The sequence below is a fragment of the Simochromis diagramma genome, unplaced genomic scaffold (genome assembly GCF_900408965.1).
Source record: "Simochromis diagramma unplaced genomic scaffold, fSimDia1.1 OVJJ01000343.1, whole genome shotgun sequence".
Taxonomy (NCBI): Eukaryota; Metazoa; Chordata; class Actinopteri; order Cichliformes; family Cichlidae; genus Simochromis; species Simochromis diagramma.
In genome coordinates, this window is record NW_024386831.1 from 13,639,057 (window position 1) to 13,657,835 (window position 18,779).

Sequence of the window (18,779 nt, forward strand, 5' to 3'; positions counted from 1 at the left end):
TCTCTCGTTTGTCCCTTGCTTGCTGTAATGCTTACATTACAGCTGTCTTTGTGTTAATTTAGCAAGGCTGGGTTTGTTTTGAGCTTGTAGCCTGGTGGTGTGACTTTATAGCAAAAGGTTGAATAAACGTGTCTGTTCCGCTGATGGTGCTGATGAAAAATTCTAAGCAGCTAAAAATACTTTTAAAACCTAACTTTTAAATTCTTATGTGCGTGTTTTGATGCCCCGAAGTGACACAACGTGACCTCCTCTTACGTGACAGCCTTCACTGTAAAAATCTGTTAATGCAACACAGAAAAAGGGGGTTGACTCATCCATGTAGCGCTGATGGCTTCAGTGTCAGCGCTTTATTTCCTCTGTCTAACGGACATTAACAGCGTATGCAGAAAGAGCAGCAGAACAGAAACGCAGATGAGTCACGCCAGTTGAAAGTGCGAATGGGAAGATGATAAAGAAAAAAAGATCAGCTTCAGATAAACGGCTCCGGGAAATTCTGCCCCTGTAACTTGCGCAGTTCTGCACAGTCATTTCTTACAAAATTACCCTTGAAATGTAGGGAGAGCAAAACATCCCATCTTTCTGTCAAAGTCATGAATGATGCTCAGTCAGTGAAAAAGTTTATTTACCCACTGACATCACATTTTATATGGATAATAAATAGTGCAAAAAGAGACGACACAATGCAGTATGAGGAAGTAACACAAAACAGTTTTCGATACATCAAACATGTATATTTAAATGATGGCGGGCTTAAAATCAAAAGTAGGTCTTACTTTGTTTAAAATTCTATATTATATGTGAGATCAGAAACCAGAAATTGCACACGGTGATATGCTTTGCTATCTGCTTTCTGTCCCTTTTTGTGTCTTCATAGAGAAGCAGATAAGACACAATACAGAACATATAAATAATAATAACATTCTAATTTTCAGTAATTATAGAAAAAAGTACCTCATAGTTTTACAGAAATAAAAACTGAAGACTTGCACATTTTGCCAAGAGAGCAACAGGCTACTGTACATAGCTTATTTTCAGAGGCAACACTGCTGATACTACATATTATTCAGTCATTCTGACAATAAGTGCTTTCATACTGCAAAATAGGCGAACACTGATACCAAGCACAGATATTGAAGTATGTCACTTGTCTCTGAAACTAAAAACATGAACATATGGACAGGATGTGAATGAAAAGCCTCAGTGTATATTTTTCAGGTTTCACAGTTTCACAATCACTACACCGATTGTTCAGATTATTTCAATCCACAGCTTGAAATAAGGAGTCACTTTGCATGATTTCAAACACACATGCAAGCACACCTACACATGTGTGCACAAATCGTTTGCAGATTCAGATTTCTGCACTTCCTCTAAGCCTGTTTATGTCGAGGCTCTGTAGGCCATGTTAGACAGTGGTGCTAGTGATGCTAATGTGAACCCATATTCAAACTGTGCTCCCCTTATGTGGTATGTAAAAGTAATCAGCAGCATGTTGCGCTACGTTTGCACCTTCGGCAGCTTTTTTTGCAAATTTTTTTTTTCACCTAATGCAAAAATAAGTCAGGTTTATATAAAAACAATGGATTTGAATTATATATAGGCTTTTGTTTAGATGTTTTATTTTACATTTATCGGATAATTGCTCATTTTTGTTCAGCAGCAGAAAGCTTTAATATGCAAATAATTTTTTTAGAAAAAGAATAGAATAGACATTCATAGATTTTCTTATCTTTATATTAAAAATATGTATTTGTAGTGATTTTTTATGGTTAATCAAACAATGTCAGAAATATTTCTTTGTCGGGATAAACTTTCATTAGTTCAAGTTGCACTCTATATGCTGAAATACCCTTTTCATGTAGTGACCATTGGCACCAGTGGATGAAAAGTTCATCACTCCATTAGATTTCTTCTGCTTATAACACCCTTAATTATCCAATTGCTGTGAGTTAATTTTTCATTAACAAACCTTGGATGCATTGAGCTAAAGATGATCTTTTACTTGTAAGCTTAGTAGTGCTTTGTGTACATGAGTGCCGGTCAAGCAGAAGCACTTCTGATTAACAGGGAAAATCTGTATGTGTGTCTGTCATTAAAAAACAGTCAAACCAGCTGTTTTGTTTCGTTTAAATCCAGTATCCTACAAGATTGTCATTTAGCACATTAACTACCCAGCAATACTGTATTGGCTACAAGATATGGCACAAATATCAATGTGCAACTTCAAGCTTTGGGCACTTATGATACTGAGGTAGCAAAATAATCTATTTATACATCAAACACGACTTATTTAAAATGGCTCTTCCTACCAAGAGTTTAGCTGTTTGGTTAAAATGTTGCTTCACAAGGTGTCTAAGTGCAAAGCTTTAAAAAACGACTCCTACAATACTTTGGCACCAACGACGACACGATGAAGCTCTCCGACGGTGTGGTTGTGTCCCAAGGAGGGCGGTCTCGGGCAGTAAGAGAGGTCAATTATTTTACACCAGCGCCAGCACCAGTGCCGATCTGCAGAGCAACAAATCTAACTATTCTTTGATGTCCTTGATAACGGATAGCTGAGACAAGGTTTTCTTGACCCGCAGAGCAGTCAGTCGCGCAGCAGAGTTGGCGTACCAGCACTCCCTCATCAGCTTGCCCATCACACGCAGAGCCTGGTGTAGCAAGCGAGATGAGATGACGTTATAAGTTACAAAACCCAGAAAAATCACAGGTCAGGCTCCAGTGTGTACTGGAATAACAAATATCAAACATCTGATCTGAACAGTTTCACCGGTAACTAAACATGCAATCCAACCTCTTTGATTGACTCTGTAGAAATATCTTTGCAGCCTTTGCAGTGGTAGTAATAGTTTTTGGTAGCTAAAATTGAATACAGTGGTGTGTCAGAATAACGCCCAATTCTCTTCTGTCGGGAAGTGGTTTAACAAGAAATGAGATCTGAGACAAAGAAGTCTCAGACCTCACCCTGTTCTGTCAATCACTTTTAGCCCATTACCCGAGGCCTTGAAGTTAACCACTGCTATGTGTGTCATCCCTCCAGTGCCGTCCTCACTTCTTAAATATCAAGTTTTCTGTACATTTTAAAAAGCTTTAAGAGAATTTCCACTTTCATATGGCTGTAATCTGTATATATTTGAATCACCAAGTTGTCTGATGATATCTGTGACGATAGTGAACAGTGTCCACTAAAGTGCAACTCCCCCTGAAAGGCAAGGGCTATACTACAACTTTGATGTTTTTTTATTACATCATGCTGACATCAGCCTATCGAGGTCAAATGCTTAGCCAATCATGGTACTCGTGTCCTCCAAGGCCTAGCATATTGTTTGAAAGTTTGAAGACGAGCCATAAAAATTGTGGGTAATAAAAAGCTCTTACTGAGTTTGAAATTTGGTGCCTTGACCTTGACCCGATTTTCCCCAAAATGAAATCAGCTCGAGTTGTTATTGGTATCTAATATCACACAAAATTTTAAAATGATACATTGAAAACTGTTGACATTAGACTGCTAGCAAACAGACAAATGACATAATATACTCCCTCCCTTCCTGGTAGAATAAAGAAATCTCCCTCAAACTGGCAAAACTTGTGATGTCATGATGCGTTGTACACAGGAAAAATTATGGTAAATTTATTGACCTATGGATAAGACTGAGGTAGTAGTTTGTGGCCAGAGTGCATCAAGCATGGAGGGTGATAGCTATTACCTATAATCTCAATAGCTGTTACATGAGCTCCTTATGTATAAAGTTGGGACAACAGACTAATCTTTGACAGCCACCTCAGCTTAAATAAGCATGTCACCTCAGTTGTGCAGCTTGGTTTGCAGCTTACAAGACTCAGTAAGGTCTGCTCAGTTTTATCTAGATAAAATCTAGACACAGTCATATACATGCTTTAAGATCCCCTAGATTATCTTACTGCATTTCTCGGTTCATACTAAAGCATATTTCAGATCTCCTGACATCATTTGCTCGTCACTGTGACATCGATCACTCTGGAAACAGTTATAAAACCATTTCTAAGGCATTAAGACTCCAGAAAATCAAGGTGCGAGCTGTTATCCACAAATCGAGAAAGCTATTGCTATTACTTGGGTTATTGTTGTCTAATATTAATTTTTTTGATGATCTAAAACATGTAAGTGTGAAAAATATGCTAAAAAAAAGTAAGAAATAAAGACTTTTTCACAAACTATATATAAATGAAGTTGACAAAGTTTAATACTACTGTCAGGAGCACACACAAAAGTTTGTTTTTAGCATGTAATTTGTTTAGTTTTAAACATGCTCATGCTTTGATACAGCTATTTCATATGTGACACTGTAAATTTTCCTATGTGGTTAGAGGCTGTTGGTTCACTGATGCTCGGTTTGGCGCTAAACTGTGACTAATCGTGCTTTATGTCACCATGACACCGGCTCTTTGACAGCTATCTCACATAACGACACATCAGATTTCTGTCTCACCTCACAGCTCTGCCACTGATTGGGAATGCTGGGTCTGAGCTTCTGATCGCAAACCACTTTCCTCATGTCCTCAATGGATGGATCTGAAGGCACCATGTCATAATAAGGCAGCTGAAAATCCTCATGAAGTCCTGTGAAAATGCAAAAAACAAAAAAAGCATTTTGTTTATTGTCTGGGTTTTTTTTACAGTTTCATGTATGCACTCTTCTTGAAGCAGTGCATGCTTTTCCTTTTTTCTATGATTACATACTGTGGTGATACTCAGTGTAATGCTATAATATGGCAGCGTATGTGCAAGTAATACTTGCGAGCCACAAGTTCAGGCCTTAGTTAATGACGTTAATATGGCCGCTCATTTCAGACAGTCTGCACTGAGAGTCAGTATAAGATTTTTTTCAACTGTGTATTATGCAAAGCAAGTCTCTCACAGTCGCTCCCAAAATAAAAGTATTGTTTTGGAAATTTGCATGAAACTCATGGTAGAGTGTATGTGTGTGTGCGTAGTTTGAAATACCCCTATCGGAGCATCTTCTGGCCAGTTCCCAGAACACCAGGCCTAATGAATAGATATCCGCCCGCTTAAACGACTCAAAGGTGTTTATATTGATTGTCTCATCCAGGATTTCTGGAGCCATGTACCTGCAGAGGACAGAATGATTACTGTCTAATGAAATAAAAAGCCCAGTACCTCTTGCAGTATATACTTTAATCAATGTTTGTGTGGGTTGGCTTCGAAACTTTGTCACCCAAATTCTAAAAATGTGAAACCACAGGTCGCATCACCCTCGTCAAAACCAGCAGAACATATAAGCTGCAGGACATGCATCCGTCTTCATTGCTGAAGACAGCAAAGATTCAAGTGCTGCTCTTGTAGGAATGGTTATCACTTTTTAAAAGGACAAATATATCATCTTTAAAAGAAAACACAGCACTTACTCAAGCCTTATAGACTGACCAAAAACAAGTCCACAACCACTAGGAGTCGCCAAAGCCTAAATGCTTGAGAATGGACTGCTGCTAAATAAATACATTTGTTTTTGTACTGTTTACAGTTGCATCACTGCTGTTTGTTCTCTCACACCAAATAAATTGAGATTTCATGACTTTTACTCAGCATTTTTCTCAAACGGGCTGTGTGACCTGTGTACACAGACACTACATGATGATGTCTCCTCTATAAAGAGTATTATTTATGCATCAATCGGGGGGGGGAAGCTGTTCTACACATGTGTTCCTGCATTTTTGACCTCTTTAGACTTTGTCCTTTCCTCCATGCATCTTGGAAATAGGTGAAGCTGTGCCAGAAACCCCTTGTGCAATGTGTACATACACGGCTAATATTACTCTCTAAATAAACAAGGCCAGTTATTCCAGCATGACACCTGGAGGGCCTTATTTGTTACTGTGGGTTCTGCTTTTCTTGCTGAAACCAAAACCAAAGATGCTGGCTTCCTCTTAATGTTTAAGGGCCAATTAATAGTATTACTTTAAAACACACCGACATGGGAGAACAACTCAAAATCACCAATAATATTTAAAGAACACGGAAGTGATTTCGGTTTAAAGGCACTTCAGTTTAATTTCACATTTCTGTTTTGTGTGTGTTTTTTGTATTGTGACATAAATCCAACCTCTTAGTTCCCACTCTGTGGTTGGATGGTATGTCTATGGTGTTTGTGCTGGAGTCGAGTTTCACGGCCAAACCCAAATCTGCAATCACCGCCGTCCCGTTCTTCTTCACTAAGACATTTTTAGACTTTAGGTCTCTGTGAGCAATGGCTGGCTTCCCTAGAAGCAAGAAAGTAACAATTAAGGTTATTCTGGAAGCCCCAAAAATGTTCTTTATATTACAGCAAATATTTTGGGTCTTTTAGAGATGGATAAAATTGAGGATCATTTTCTGGCCTTAATGTCATAAAATGTCACCTTATCATATCACAGCAGGGTTTGCCTTGTGGTTACACTGTAGCGCTGAGTTGATTAGCAAATTAATGGTCAGTCAATGGAAATTTTTTCTTCAGGTTTTAATATATAAAGATATCGCATTGAGATATAGGAAGCACATGGCCAAAATACATTTGCTCCTTTTAATAAGATTAAAGGATATATATATATTAAAGGAAATAGAGCACCCTTTGAGCTTCTCTGATGTGACTTCACTGTCCTAGAATTCAAGTTCTTTATTTACTAAGTACATTCATACCCTGTGTGCCAATGATTTCCATGTGGAGATGTGCCAGCCCACTGGCTATGGACAGAGCAAGAATAATCATGCCTTCCACTGAGACCGTGTGCCTGTTCAGGTAATCATACAGGGAGCCGTGCTCATGGTACTCTGACACCAACCAGAGCTGAGTCCATGAGCCGTTATCTGCAAAAAGGCAGCGAATGACAACGTTATATGTTGGCGAATTTATTTCATAGCTTAATTTGTGAATACATTTGTATTTAGTGCCTAGTTGTAAGACCTTTGTTATCAGCAGCAATAAAGCCCAGGATGTTTTCGTGCCTGAGCATGACAGTCTGATAGATCTCAGCTTCACGGAACCACGAGCGCTCGTCCCTGGAAGAGAAGATCTTAACTGCCACGTCCTCGCCCCTCCACTTGCCGCGCCACACCTCGCCGTATCGACCTTTTCCGATGGTCTCCTGCAGGACGATGGTTCGAGCTATGGTTCGCTGGACCAGCAGTGGCAGCCCTGCAAGATGCAGACGGGAAGAGAAGAGCAGTGGTTTTGTCTCAGCAGATCATAGCTGGAGGAATCAACAAAATGTGTGCAATTACTGGATTATACTTGTACCACAATGGTCACAATCCGGGCCATCGTGTCAGTAACCATGTGACAAGTTCAAGCAGTTCTCTCACCTGATCCTGAACCAGAAGTGCTCATGTCATATATCAGATCTTTGAGACTTTTGTCAGGTGACATTAGCAACTGATCATCCAGAGGCTCCTCCGGGTCCTGCTTGTGGGATCGCCTGTAGGCACAACGGTGGCCCTGCACAACAAAGACGCCTAGCAGGATCCCTACACACAGCAAGCAGGAGGGCACCAGGATCACCACGATGAGCTGCAGCCTGCTCCAGCCGGGTTCTTCTGAAGGCCTCTCTGAACAACAACATAGCCAATATTATTAGCGTGTAGTCCTTTTCTAACATTCCTAGTACTTTTTTTGGTTCAATAATCAGTAGAATGTAGAATGGGGTAAGATTTGCAACTGTGTTTAATGGGTCTAAGGTCCCTGCTGTGTCTGCTGCACACCCTGGTGGTTACTAGAAAACATGGCAACAGCATAGGGGGCAATTAGCACAACTCAACACATCAGGTGTTACATAAAACTCCAGCTAGCATAGATGAGTCAGCTTTTTCAGACTTTTAGAAAAGCTCAGCAAAATTAAAACACCACTTATTCTGCAGCCCTAAACTTTAGAGAGGTGGAAATTGAACGTTTGGCAGATGCAATGTTTTCTTGTTTTTCCAGCGCGTCTGAAAATTTTCATCACTGCCTGTAAGTGTCATTAATCAAAAAGGAATAAAGATATTGAATCTTTTAGTGCCAGCAAGCTTTCACTCCTCAAAAAATATGTGCAGTGAACTAATCAGCAACAGGTGCACCGTCAGACCTCGCAAATAAAGATCTGGGCTTGGCAAAACAAAATAACTTGACGTTTCTGTCCCTGACCTTCATTCTGTCTGTGGGTGGCCAGAGGAAAACCTGGACACAAACAAAAACAGGTGAGCGGGTGGGCGCTGTGATAATATGAGATTTAGAGACATGCTGGCAAAATAATGTGCTGTCAGTGCTGCATTACTACCATGACCTAGTGCTAAATTTGTTTGGTCTGGGGAAATAAAGAGGGAGAATTCTGTAACGATTATTTGGCCAACTTCAAGATTGCAGGAGCTACAACTAACTCTTTCAACATATACGTGCACATGTGGGTACTGTAATAAAAAAAATAAAGGTTTGAAAAAAACCCAAGTCCCCAAAGGATGAAATGTCCTCACCAAGCGATCCTAAAATGTGCAACATCTGCAGATGGCCCAATGTGCAAAGGAACACATTGTGAACTAAACCACAGTTTCTTAAGACATCTTTAGCCTTTTACCTAAATACAGATCCTGCCATGTGTCCAACTGGTGCTCAGCAGATATGGTGCAAAACAAGACCTTACTCTCTCCTCTGGCTTATAAGACCTTCTACACACTCTTTTCTTCCCTCTTAGGTGATTGGGGTCATCTCAAAGCTCATATCTGCTTTTAAACTGTTTACTACAGCTAAGAGGAGTTTGGAAATTAGGTACAAAGGAACACTTAAAGTATCCCTTCCCGTGTGTTGAAAAACTCTAAAGTAAATCAAATTGTACAGCTACACAAACCACTAAACACTACCTAGCACTTAAATGTCTGAGTATAGAAATGCATGGATGTCAAAGCGAGGTCATGAATTCTTTATGTATAAAAAAAAAAAATCCACAGCTAAACGGATGAGCTGATATGTAGCAAAGCAGTGGAACAGATTGATTGCGCTGTCCTCATTCACAGTCAGCACCATCATGGCCTCGGGGCACTGCCCCAACCACTCTCATTAAAAATCTGCAGCATCAGACACTTCAGCACCAAACATATGAATATGATCAGATATTTGTTTTGTTTCTCACTGACCATCTATACCTTTCTGCTTGCAAATTGGAAACAATCAGTAAATGAATCCATTAGGAAATCAACTGATAATCTGCAGTATTTTTAATAAATAACAAACCATTTCAGTAATTTTTTAGCCAGCTGCATATACAAAGGTGTGAGTAATCCTTCTCTGCATTAAGCCCAACTTCCACCCGGCAGACCCATGAGAGGCTTTTGGGACTACATGCCTGACAAAGTATTTATTTATAAATCAGGCGAGGGAGGGGGAGGATCACTAACTGACGTCCCATAGCCTCTGCCAGATTTGTTATGTCACAGGATCTAGGAGGATCAGCATCCACCTCGTCTAGCCGGGACCAGAATGAGTGGGAAATCCCACACAGATTGAGTTGGTGTTGCCGCTGAGTGTATGCTACTGAAGCAGTGGAACATTAAAAGACTGTCTGAGGGGCTGAATGCATTTTTCCTTTATTTCATTTTTACAATATCCGTAAACTGTTTATATATAAATCTATTCATTTTTGTATCTGCTATCACAGCGTATGTAGGGCAGAGTACACTCTGGACAAGTAGCCCATTGCAGGTCTAACCCAAACATACAGACAAGCATTTACAGTCATACCCACTGCTAATTTAGAACGACAGGCTAACTAACATTCATGTCTTTGGAGACTGGGAGGAAGCCAGAGTATCCGGAGTAAACCCGCACAAGCGCACATGCAAACTGCACACAGAGAGGCCCCAGCTGGCCAGGTGGTCTCGCCACATGCTGCTGCATTACCACACTGTGCACTGTTTATATATAACTCTGTATTATTTCTGCTTCAAAACGCAACCAAAAAATAGTAAAGGCAAATAGACACAGCGGCCTCAGGTTAGTAGCATCGTGTGGGCTGTACCTGGGTATAGGTGCAGGGTCTCGTTGTTGCAGAAGTCAGTGAAGCAACAGTTCCTTTTGGAGACATTTCTGGAGCTGTAGCAGAAGACCTGGCCTTTCATCTCAGAGGGGGACAGGCAGGACTTCACTGCCTCCTCCTTCCCATCAATCAGCATCACAGAGTTCCAGCAAGCGCCGTCTGCTGCTGTCTCACAGGTGTTGTTGGCACACAGCTGGCACACACACTTCAAACCTGAAAGACATTGAGATTTGGTGATTTTTGTCTTCAGACACTTTACAGCTGACAGCAGTCACTGTACTTCATTTATCTGTGAGTGACTGAGGGGGGCTGGGGGGGAGGACAATATACTGACTCGCGTGAACAGTGGTTTTTAACTCTTTAGTAGCAGGATGCTCCTGTTACACAATGACATCTATGCTCTTAATGGATGGAGGTGGAGGAACCAGATTAATGCCTCTTAGTTTAACACCCACATAATCTTGTGTTCTACTTGGAGCTGTTGTCATGCTTCGTTCCATAAGCAGTGTCTGATAAGCAAGAGTGCACTGCCTGCTCACAAGGAAGAAAAACAAATAGCTTTAAAAATTGCTAATTATTTAATTGTGTGCAATGTTTTTTATGGCGCCTTCAGTTTTCAAGCTAAAGGTCTCCACAGCCTTATCTTGTAAATTGTAATATTTTGTAACAAGTATCACCCATTCATACATTTTTTTTTATAGACACTGATGGCTGATCCTGAAATATAATTATCAACAGCTAAGTGACAATACCTTAAATCAGTTTCCAGTCATGACTGCTGTATGTATGCAGTAATTATTTTACTTACTGTACTCTGTAATAATCTTAAGTCATTCTTCACTGCCTTAATTTGGATCCACCACGCCATAAGACCTGTTGTCAGAATGGCTTCTTTACAGCCACTGAGACCTTTTCTGATGACTCTGCAGTGGACAGCAGACGGATCAACTGAAGGACCAGATGCATCTCGCAGGTTCTGCGTCAGGTCTTAGCTGGATTTTTTTTCCTATTTCTTTAGGATATGAATTTCAGATACTGTCCATCTACTGTAGATATTTTTATCCCTGACATTTCTTCATTTGTCCTCCACTTATCCAGTTTTTACAGAATTTCTAAGGGCCCTCTGAATACCATGCTGTGCCAAGTCTTCTGCTGATAACTCTTTGGAATTCACCTTGTTGGTGCAAAAAATACTTTATGCTGTTTTTGTAAGTTCAACTAAATAAATGGGAATAATTTCTTTTTGACATGCTCTTAGAAACAAAAGGCCTAAAGATTCAAAGTTGCCTGTTATAATTGCCTGGATAAACACTAGTTCCTTCACTTAGTCGCCTTTTTATACTTAAACATAGATCAATGTAAAAAACAAACAAAAACAAATTCTGAAAATGTTTGGATACAGGACTGGATGGAAAACAAGTGAAAAAGCATCCAATGTCCAAACCTGGAGACCAGTTTTCTAAAAGTACAATAAAGTCTGGCTCACTGGAAGCAAAATGTTAAGAAATTAGCTTAATCAGCTGTATTTTTATGGGTTTTTTTGTTGTGTGCTTTTTAAAAAAAATCGTATAAATCATAAATTCATTGATACGTAGCGATATCAGAAATCAATCCCTGTTTATTCCAGACTCTTGTTTTTTTCTGCTCCCTCGCGAATCTCCTGGAAAGCTGATCAATTATTTATTGACTTTGTGTTTTGTACTAAATCTGGAACCACATTGCTCACTTGGCTCAGTTCCCATGAACTATGAATGCCTTATAAGTAAATCTGACTTGTAATATGCATGTCACACAGAGGTTATATGGTACCTAAAATCTGGAAGAGCCAAAGTATGAAAAGGGGATTTAAACAAATATCATTACATAACAAAATAATATCTTTATAAACATAATCTTTATTTTCAACATCTTGTAGCCTAACCATTAAAGTGAAAAAATTTTCAGCCCACAGTAAACAGCGGTGGACGGTCTCAAAGGAGAAGTTTTTGAAAAATTCAATTAGAGTATATTTTTCCTCCAGCCTGCTGTGCTGTTCATTCAGGTGGTTTTGATGCGAGCTGCCCAGTTTTGGACATGCTGGCTGTAATGTCTGGCTTCTCTCTGACTATAATGGAACAAAATGCCACTCACCTTGTGGTGACTAAGGTGCCAAAAACAAACAGAGAACTGATGTCTCTTTTTCCAGAACAAGAAAAAGAAATACAACCACAAATCTTGCTTTGACCAGTGTCATGTAACAACTATTTTCTTCCCACAGTCTACAACCACTAAAACAAGCGCGCAGCTAGCTAATTATAGCTCTGCTGAGAGAAGACATCATTAATGTTTACATCCCATAATGCTCTCATCACGAGTACATGAATCCTTCTGCAGAGTGACAGGGATTGCAGGTGTAGTTCGGAAGAAAGGAAATATCTCCTGCATGAAAGTGCTCATGGACATTTTTTTTTTACCCCAAAAGAGACATTTCTTCTTCTTCTTTTTTTAGCAGCAAAGAAAAATAAAGCACTTAGAGACCACGTGTCACCTGATTTAGTGAATTTAAGAGCAGGCAGACATCTCTCCAGCCAGCCCCAAACTCACAACAAAACACTCTAAATGGATAAACTGTGAAGGAACGAACACATAAATTTGATCTTCATTATACTGACGGAACATAATCCCCAGTGGACAACTGAGCAGCAATAACTCTTCATCCTTTTGGTCTTTAAATGGGACTGATTGACAGTTAGAAATATGACCAATCTTCTCTTTTCAAGGTTTTTGTAAAGCTCGTCTTGATGAGACAGACCTGCTGACAAAATCAGCACAAAAAAAGTTCAGGTGAAGACTATGAGATTACTTTTTGCCTTTTTATAGCATAGCTGGGGTTGCTTGGTAACAACCTGTTCAAGGACAATTAAGTTAAAATACACCGAGGTGCGGCGAGAGTTTCCTTTCTTAAAGCTGATGATCGTCTGAGCACTGGTGTGTGTATTTAATCACTTCTTTTTCTTATTTCAATTTTCTCCATTGTATAACACTGATGGAGACTGAAGACTTGATTTGGGGATCATGCATCTTAAATGGCAAAACTATTTTTCCAAAATATACATGTTCAAAATCTTGTTGAGAGTTTATAAAAGGTGCAAAAACTTCTAAGTAAAAACATTTTTATTGGCTTAATTTATCAAATTAGCAGAAACAAAAATCTAAACTTCTTACAATAAATGGGACTGTGAAACCTCACGTAATCTAACATAATAGTTTAACAGGAAACTTGTCTAACCATTTGCCCTCTTTCTAAATCCCCATCTTATGATGATATATAACTACATTTCAAATCTATATTTAATTCTCTCTGTTTCAGGAACTTCATATTACCCCACAGCCTCTGCGTGCACATTTAAAAAGCTGTGAAAAGAAAACCAACAATGAATCAAAGTTGATTCCACATCCATTCAGTTTGGAAGTGGATCTTTGCTTTGAATCCGTTTTGAAATGACTGTTTGCAGCTTTTAGAGCTTGTTTTGTGACAAACCCTAGAAGGGGCAGCTGAATCTGAGCAGTGACAGTAATGAGTACTCTTTTAAATGAAATATTGCACAAACTTTGCACATGCTGTTCACATTTATAAACCATTCTCCATAAACTAACAGGTTTGGATAGCCCTGCAGCACCCCTCAATCCTGAAAGAATAATTACTCATTTCCTCAGGCGTCACCAGAGTCAGTTACAAATTAATTCTCTCTCTGTGTTGGGGAGTATAATACTGTTATTTGCAGTGTTGTGAAGTCTTGTTATAACTGTGGACCAAACTCGATGAGTCCCTTTGAACTAATATCTGCACTAATATAACAGAGAAAGTGTTTACAATTACAGGAAACAGGGAATATCTGCCACACTAGAAAATCACCCCAATATTACTCAAATAAGGAATACGTTCACTGCAAAGAATGCAGAAATAGAGACATTTTTACTTTGTTTATTATTCTGGCTTTACTTAAATCTGCATTTAATGAGCCTTGTTAACCTTTTAAGTAGCTCAATTATTCGGATTGAATTCCAGTGTCTAGAAGAATAGCACCGAGGCTTGTAGAATAATTTGGAGGCATTAAGCAATAAGAGGCATTTAGCGCAATTAAGCAATAACTGGTTGTTTTTAAAAGTTTCACTTAATCATTGCATTAGAAATTAAGCTATTACATAGCTAAAGGTGACCCAGAGTGACTGAGAGAGTGCAACTAGTACAACTTACCTTAAGTCACCTGTAACCTTTTACCTTAAGTCAGAGAATGTCAGATGAAAAAATTTGTGCTTTTTAATTATTTTCAACAAAATGCATTGGACAAAGATCTGACATACAAAGTTTGCCAAACAATAGTTTTCATCCAGTTCAACCCACCATCTACTTGCCCCACTGGAAATGTAGTAAAACATGCACTGCAGTCTAACACAGTTTTTCTAAGTTGGAGTTTATGTCTTTCTGTGTACCTGAGCCCACCAGCAGCCAAACAAGCCAGGCTGTGTTTATGAAGTAGCACCTGTTCTGTTTTCCAGCTCTGGAGTTAAGTGGCTGCAGATTCTCCAATTCTTAATGTATTTCATCAATATCAAATGCAGTGTTACAGCACTTCAAGATGCAGCATGAATGTGGGTGGAAACTATGGATTGTTTTCATCAGTTAACCTGACATCTATTTCCATAATGAACTGTTTGGTCTGTAGAATAAAAGAAAATTGTAATGCCTTCAATTTAGGATTTTCTGCAGCCCAGTTTTCAGCAAATATGTAGTTTTGGGCAACAAGTAGTTCAAAAGCAAAACATATGACAAGAAAAAGTTGCAAATCCCTTTAGAGACACTCGAATTATTACCTCAGTTATCAAGTTATGAGAGTAGCTCCAGGTTATTTTTTAATGATGAACTATCCTTTCAGGGGTGTAGTATGAATTCAATCACAGAAAACAAATAATTAATATTTCTATTTCATATTAAGCAAAACGTTTTAATCCTAGATACAAACAGGCTACAAGGTAAATGTTTTAAGGTCTTTGAAATGATATATCACAGCATGTGTACTAAAGCTGACCACATTTATTCCACATATTTTAGCCAAACCTACTTACTGACAGCTTGAAATTACAGTCTTTTAACACCCATACGTCCCCACCGCACACATGCTGTTTGTGGGCGGTAACTTTACTTTCAGACCTTTTTAACAGCAGCAAAATAAGAAAAAGAAATGCTCCACTTTTGATCATATCTTTGGAGACAAATTCTTGTTGTTGTTTTTTATTGCTATAAAGTTTTGTGTGATTTTGAAAAGTCAATTATACTAATTGAGTTAGTGTAGGCGGTCTAAGAACTCATTAAAAACCTTTAAAAAACAATGGCACAGCTTATTATCATGTTGCACCCTGAGACTGTGTACCTGCAGTCAGCTGGGCGACAGTCAGGAAAATCAACGCCGCTTGAAAGCACTGCTTCCCGGGACGAGTCATGGTAAGAGCCGCATCTGCTCCCTCTCTGACGCACCGCTTACACAGCTACTCTACAGAAAACAGAGCAAATAAACATTGCGGTAAAGTCCGTCGGCCATGCACCCCCGCCACAAACGTCTCCGTCTGTAAACGATCGAGAAACGCAGTTTGCTCCGCCTCTGTTGACTGGACTTTAAGAGGATTAGCGCTGCAGACCTCTGATAAAGACATGTGAATGGGAGCCAGAGAGAAAGTGCGTCGCACATCCATTTAACTGCTGTCGGTCCAATGAAACACCACCTCCTGTCTGCCAAAGGGATATGGAAATTACCTCTGCTCACTGAGGTCTCACTTATTTATTAAATGTGCAGAGATTTTAAACTATTTACAGTGTAATCTGTGGAAATTACTAACTACAACGCCACAATCTGGCCAATCTGCAACCCATACATTATTAATAAATAATCCACAACAAGACTGCTGAGCTCCCCTAATGAACACATGAGCACTCTGTGCTTCCCTGAGTGCAATTAATGTCAGTTAATGCAGAAGGAACGAATATGTCATATGAATGTGTCTTTGAATGTGTACTCTGAGCCCCTTTACGCACAGTGGCAGCCTTCCAGGCTTAAAAAAATAGAGCCAATGCAACATGCCAAAACCTCAGTTTCTCCAATGGAGGCTGACCCCAAAAAGCCAGTCACTTCCCATGTTACAAAGCCCAACTTTAAAAACATGTTTACAGCCTGCTACAAAAACAGTTTTGGTCTCTAAGGAAGCCAATGTTTCCCTTTATTTAAAAATAAAACTGCTCAAGGATTATTCTCCTTTGCAGCTGCCTGTTAACATGTTAAAATGTCATTACGCCTTAAAATGATGCATTAGGGATTAGGGGTCATGATTGCTATGACTGACAGGTGGATACCAACACAGCTTCACCACACCATCGCAGCGAATCAGAATCAATATCTTAAACAGGTTTGTGGCACTTTTTTGGAACATTCATAATAGAAATATCTACTGTGCACCTTTGCAGTATACACTTATAGTACACATTTAAGAAGTGCAGTTCCTCCCGTGGGCACCTCAAGCTTGCTGTAGAAAGTAAGTCACTGCAGCTTTACAGCTTAAAGTACGTTTACAACTTGTTTAAAAAGCTATTAATGGTATCGGATCTACATGTATCAACAGTACAAGGGTGATTTTATTATTACTATTATGTTTTTGATAACTTACCCTTTAAAACTTTGGTGTACAGCTGCTTTGCCAGGTGGATGCCAAGGCAGCTTTAGCCCACCATTGTTCAGGCTCTTTCAAGCTCTCAAATGTGAGTTTGCAGTCCTGTGGATAACTCCCATCTTTTATATACAGCCTATGACAATTACGCGGGTCCCACCAATATTAATATTTGCCTGTTTTGAGAGTTTGGTAATCCAACCGTCAGCCTATCTTGTGGCCATTCCAACTGCTCTCCCTGGATGAGAGAAGCAAAAACAGAATAAAAAAAATAAAAAAACTAGGCTGCACAGACGCCACTTCTGACCTCCCTCCTAGTGAGGCAGAAAGTAAACACTTAGTTGATCAACAGTGAATGACGTTGCTGTACATTCAAAGCTGGACTCACCTGCATGAAAGAAGTTATTTACAGCCAGCCATGTTTCTGCTGCTGAGGCTGCATAGCAACAAAAGGTGCCAATGTCTCCAGGGACAGTGAAGGTTTGATCCCACAGACTACACGATCACAACACAATCAAAAATCGGGATTTTTTAAAAAATCTATTTATTCGTGGGCGGTATGCACATTGTCTACAAACAAGAAGTGGTGAAGCAGCCACTAGTAAACTCTGAATGCAGGAAACTTGGCTTTTTGGGGGGTTCTCGCAGCACAAACAGTCTCTGCTCCAACTGCACCAGCTGTGGTCCTTGGCAGTTAAGAAAATGAATCACTACTAATGTGGTGACTGACACAATCTTCATCAAGGCACTACTAGGAGAACATCAAGTCACAAAACCAACATAAGAAAAATGAGAACTTGTACAGATACACTGACAGGCAAATGCACAATGTTTATTGAGGGTGCTAAGAAAAGAAAAAAAACATCCAAGACTGTAGGATTGATGTAGGATTTTCATGAAGTTGGGTCTTTTTTTGTTTATCCATGAGTGCCTTTATATAATCTGGTATAAATTGACTCTATATTGTTTATTTTTAACATTTAAATTCTTTCAAATATTTTGATATTTACTTAATGGAAAAAAGTAACACATACTTCGTCACCATTACACCCTCTCAGATAATGACTACAGTGCAACCAAGTCTAGCCCTAAACCTCAAAGAAACAGGATGGGACATTAAAACTGCTGGAGTCAAACCTCTGCTCTGCGGTCTCCGGACGGATCAAATGACACTGAATATGAAGACTTATATACCTTAAAAGTCTGACAGGTGTTTTCAACACACACAGGGCATCTTAGCATGGTTAACCACCCACTGTTGTCATTCAATCATCTGGCCTATAGCTCTTCATATGAATTAGTTTGTAACCAGTTTGACACTGCCAAATTCTGCTCTCCCCAAAGTTTGGGCTTCTTACCTTCACCAAATAAATAAAAAATTAACTGTTCGCATTGTTAGAGCACATCTCCAGCAGTCAGAAAAGAAGCTGCTGCTTTAGCTGGAAAGATAAAAAGCTCTGATATTCCACTTGAGATGGAAATGGTCCTTATTATGCACTGTGAGCTGAATTTTCTGTTAGATTCGTAGAAGCTGGAAAAGTTCAGAACAGTCAGACACTGTACTCAGAAAGTGCAAGGACAAAACAGCTGGATAGTTAAGACTTAACAGATTAACAGCTGTCATAATAGTATCTTGACATCAAAGCCCAGCTTGAACAAAGTGAAATGAAAATGGGCATTTTAGAGTAGAGCCAGCAGAAGCATGCTGAGGCTAACCACTCGATTTCATACAACTAATTTTCCATCTTAGCATTTTAGCATATTAACATTTACCAATCATGAATAAAGCAAAGGTATGATAAGAAGTTTCAGTGAACACTTTACAGTTGAGGCTAGAAAACCTCTCTGTAGTCTTGTGGATTACTTCTCGAAATTAAGAAAACTTTGCCAAAATTTTGATAGGTTATGGGGGAAATAAACGGAGGTACTGCTTCATCATTCGAGGCATCAAATACATGTAAGCATAGCCGCCGGACTTCCAAAAATCTATTAAACCTTCAAGATATCCTGTGATGACTCTGAAGAAAGGTCACATCAAAAGAAGA

The 18,779-nt window shown here is 39.3% G+C and overlaps 1 protein-coding gene across 1 annotated transcript; it reads right to left on the minus strand.

Annotated features, from left to right (window-relative positions):
- Nucleotides 1-605: 605 nt before the first annotated feature.
- LOC120731164 (activin receptor type-1C) lies at nt 606-17,145 on the minus strand. The gene is made up of 9 exons (XM_040028039.1): nt 15,450-17,145; nt 10,021-10,251; nt 7,340-7,582; nt 6,942-7,172; nt 6,677-6,844; nt 6,105-6,261; nt 4,988-5,112; nt 4,473-4,603; nt 606-2,654 (listed from the first exon to the last, which is right to left on the minus strand). Exons 1-9 carry the CDS (start codon nt 15,517-15,519, stop codon nt 2,529-2,531), a joined length of 1,482 nt encoding a protein of 493 aa, XP_039883973.1. The 5' UTR covers nt 15,520-17,145; the 3' UTR covers nt 606-2,528.
- Nucleotides 17,146-18,779: the final 1,634 nt, after the last annotated feature.

Excerpts from the sequence above, each read along its gene's own strand:
- LOC120731164 (XM_040028039.1), bottom strand. The coding sequence starts at position 15,519 with ATGACTCGTCCCGGGAAGCAGTGCTTTCAAGCGGCGTTGATTTTCCTG. Across the intron at positions 6,845-6,941 it reads TATTGCTGCTGATAACAAAG|ATAACGGCTCATGGACTCAG; the intron begins GTCTTACAACTA and ends GCCTTTTTGCAG. Across the intron at positions 4,604-4,987 it reads CAGAAGATGCTCCGATAGGG|GACTTCATGAGGATTTTCAG; the intron begins GTATTTCAAACT and ends GCATTTTCACAG.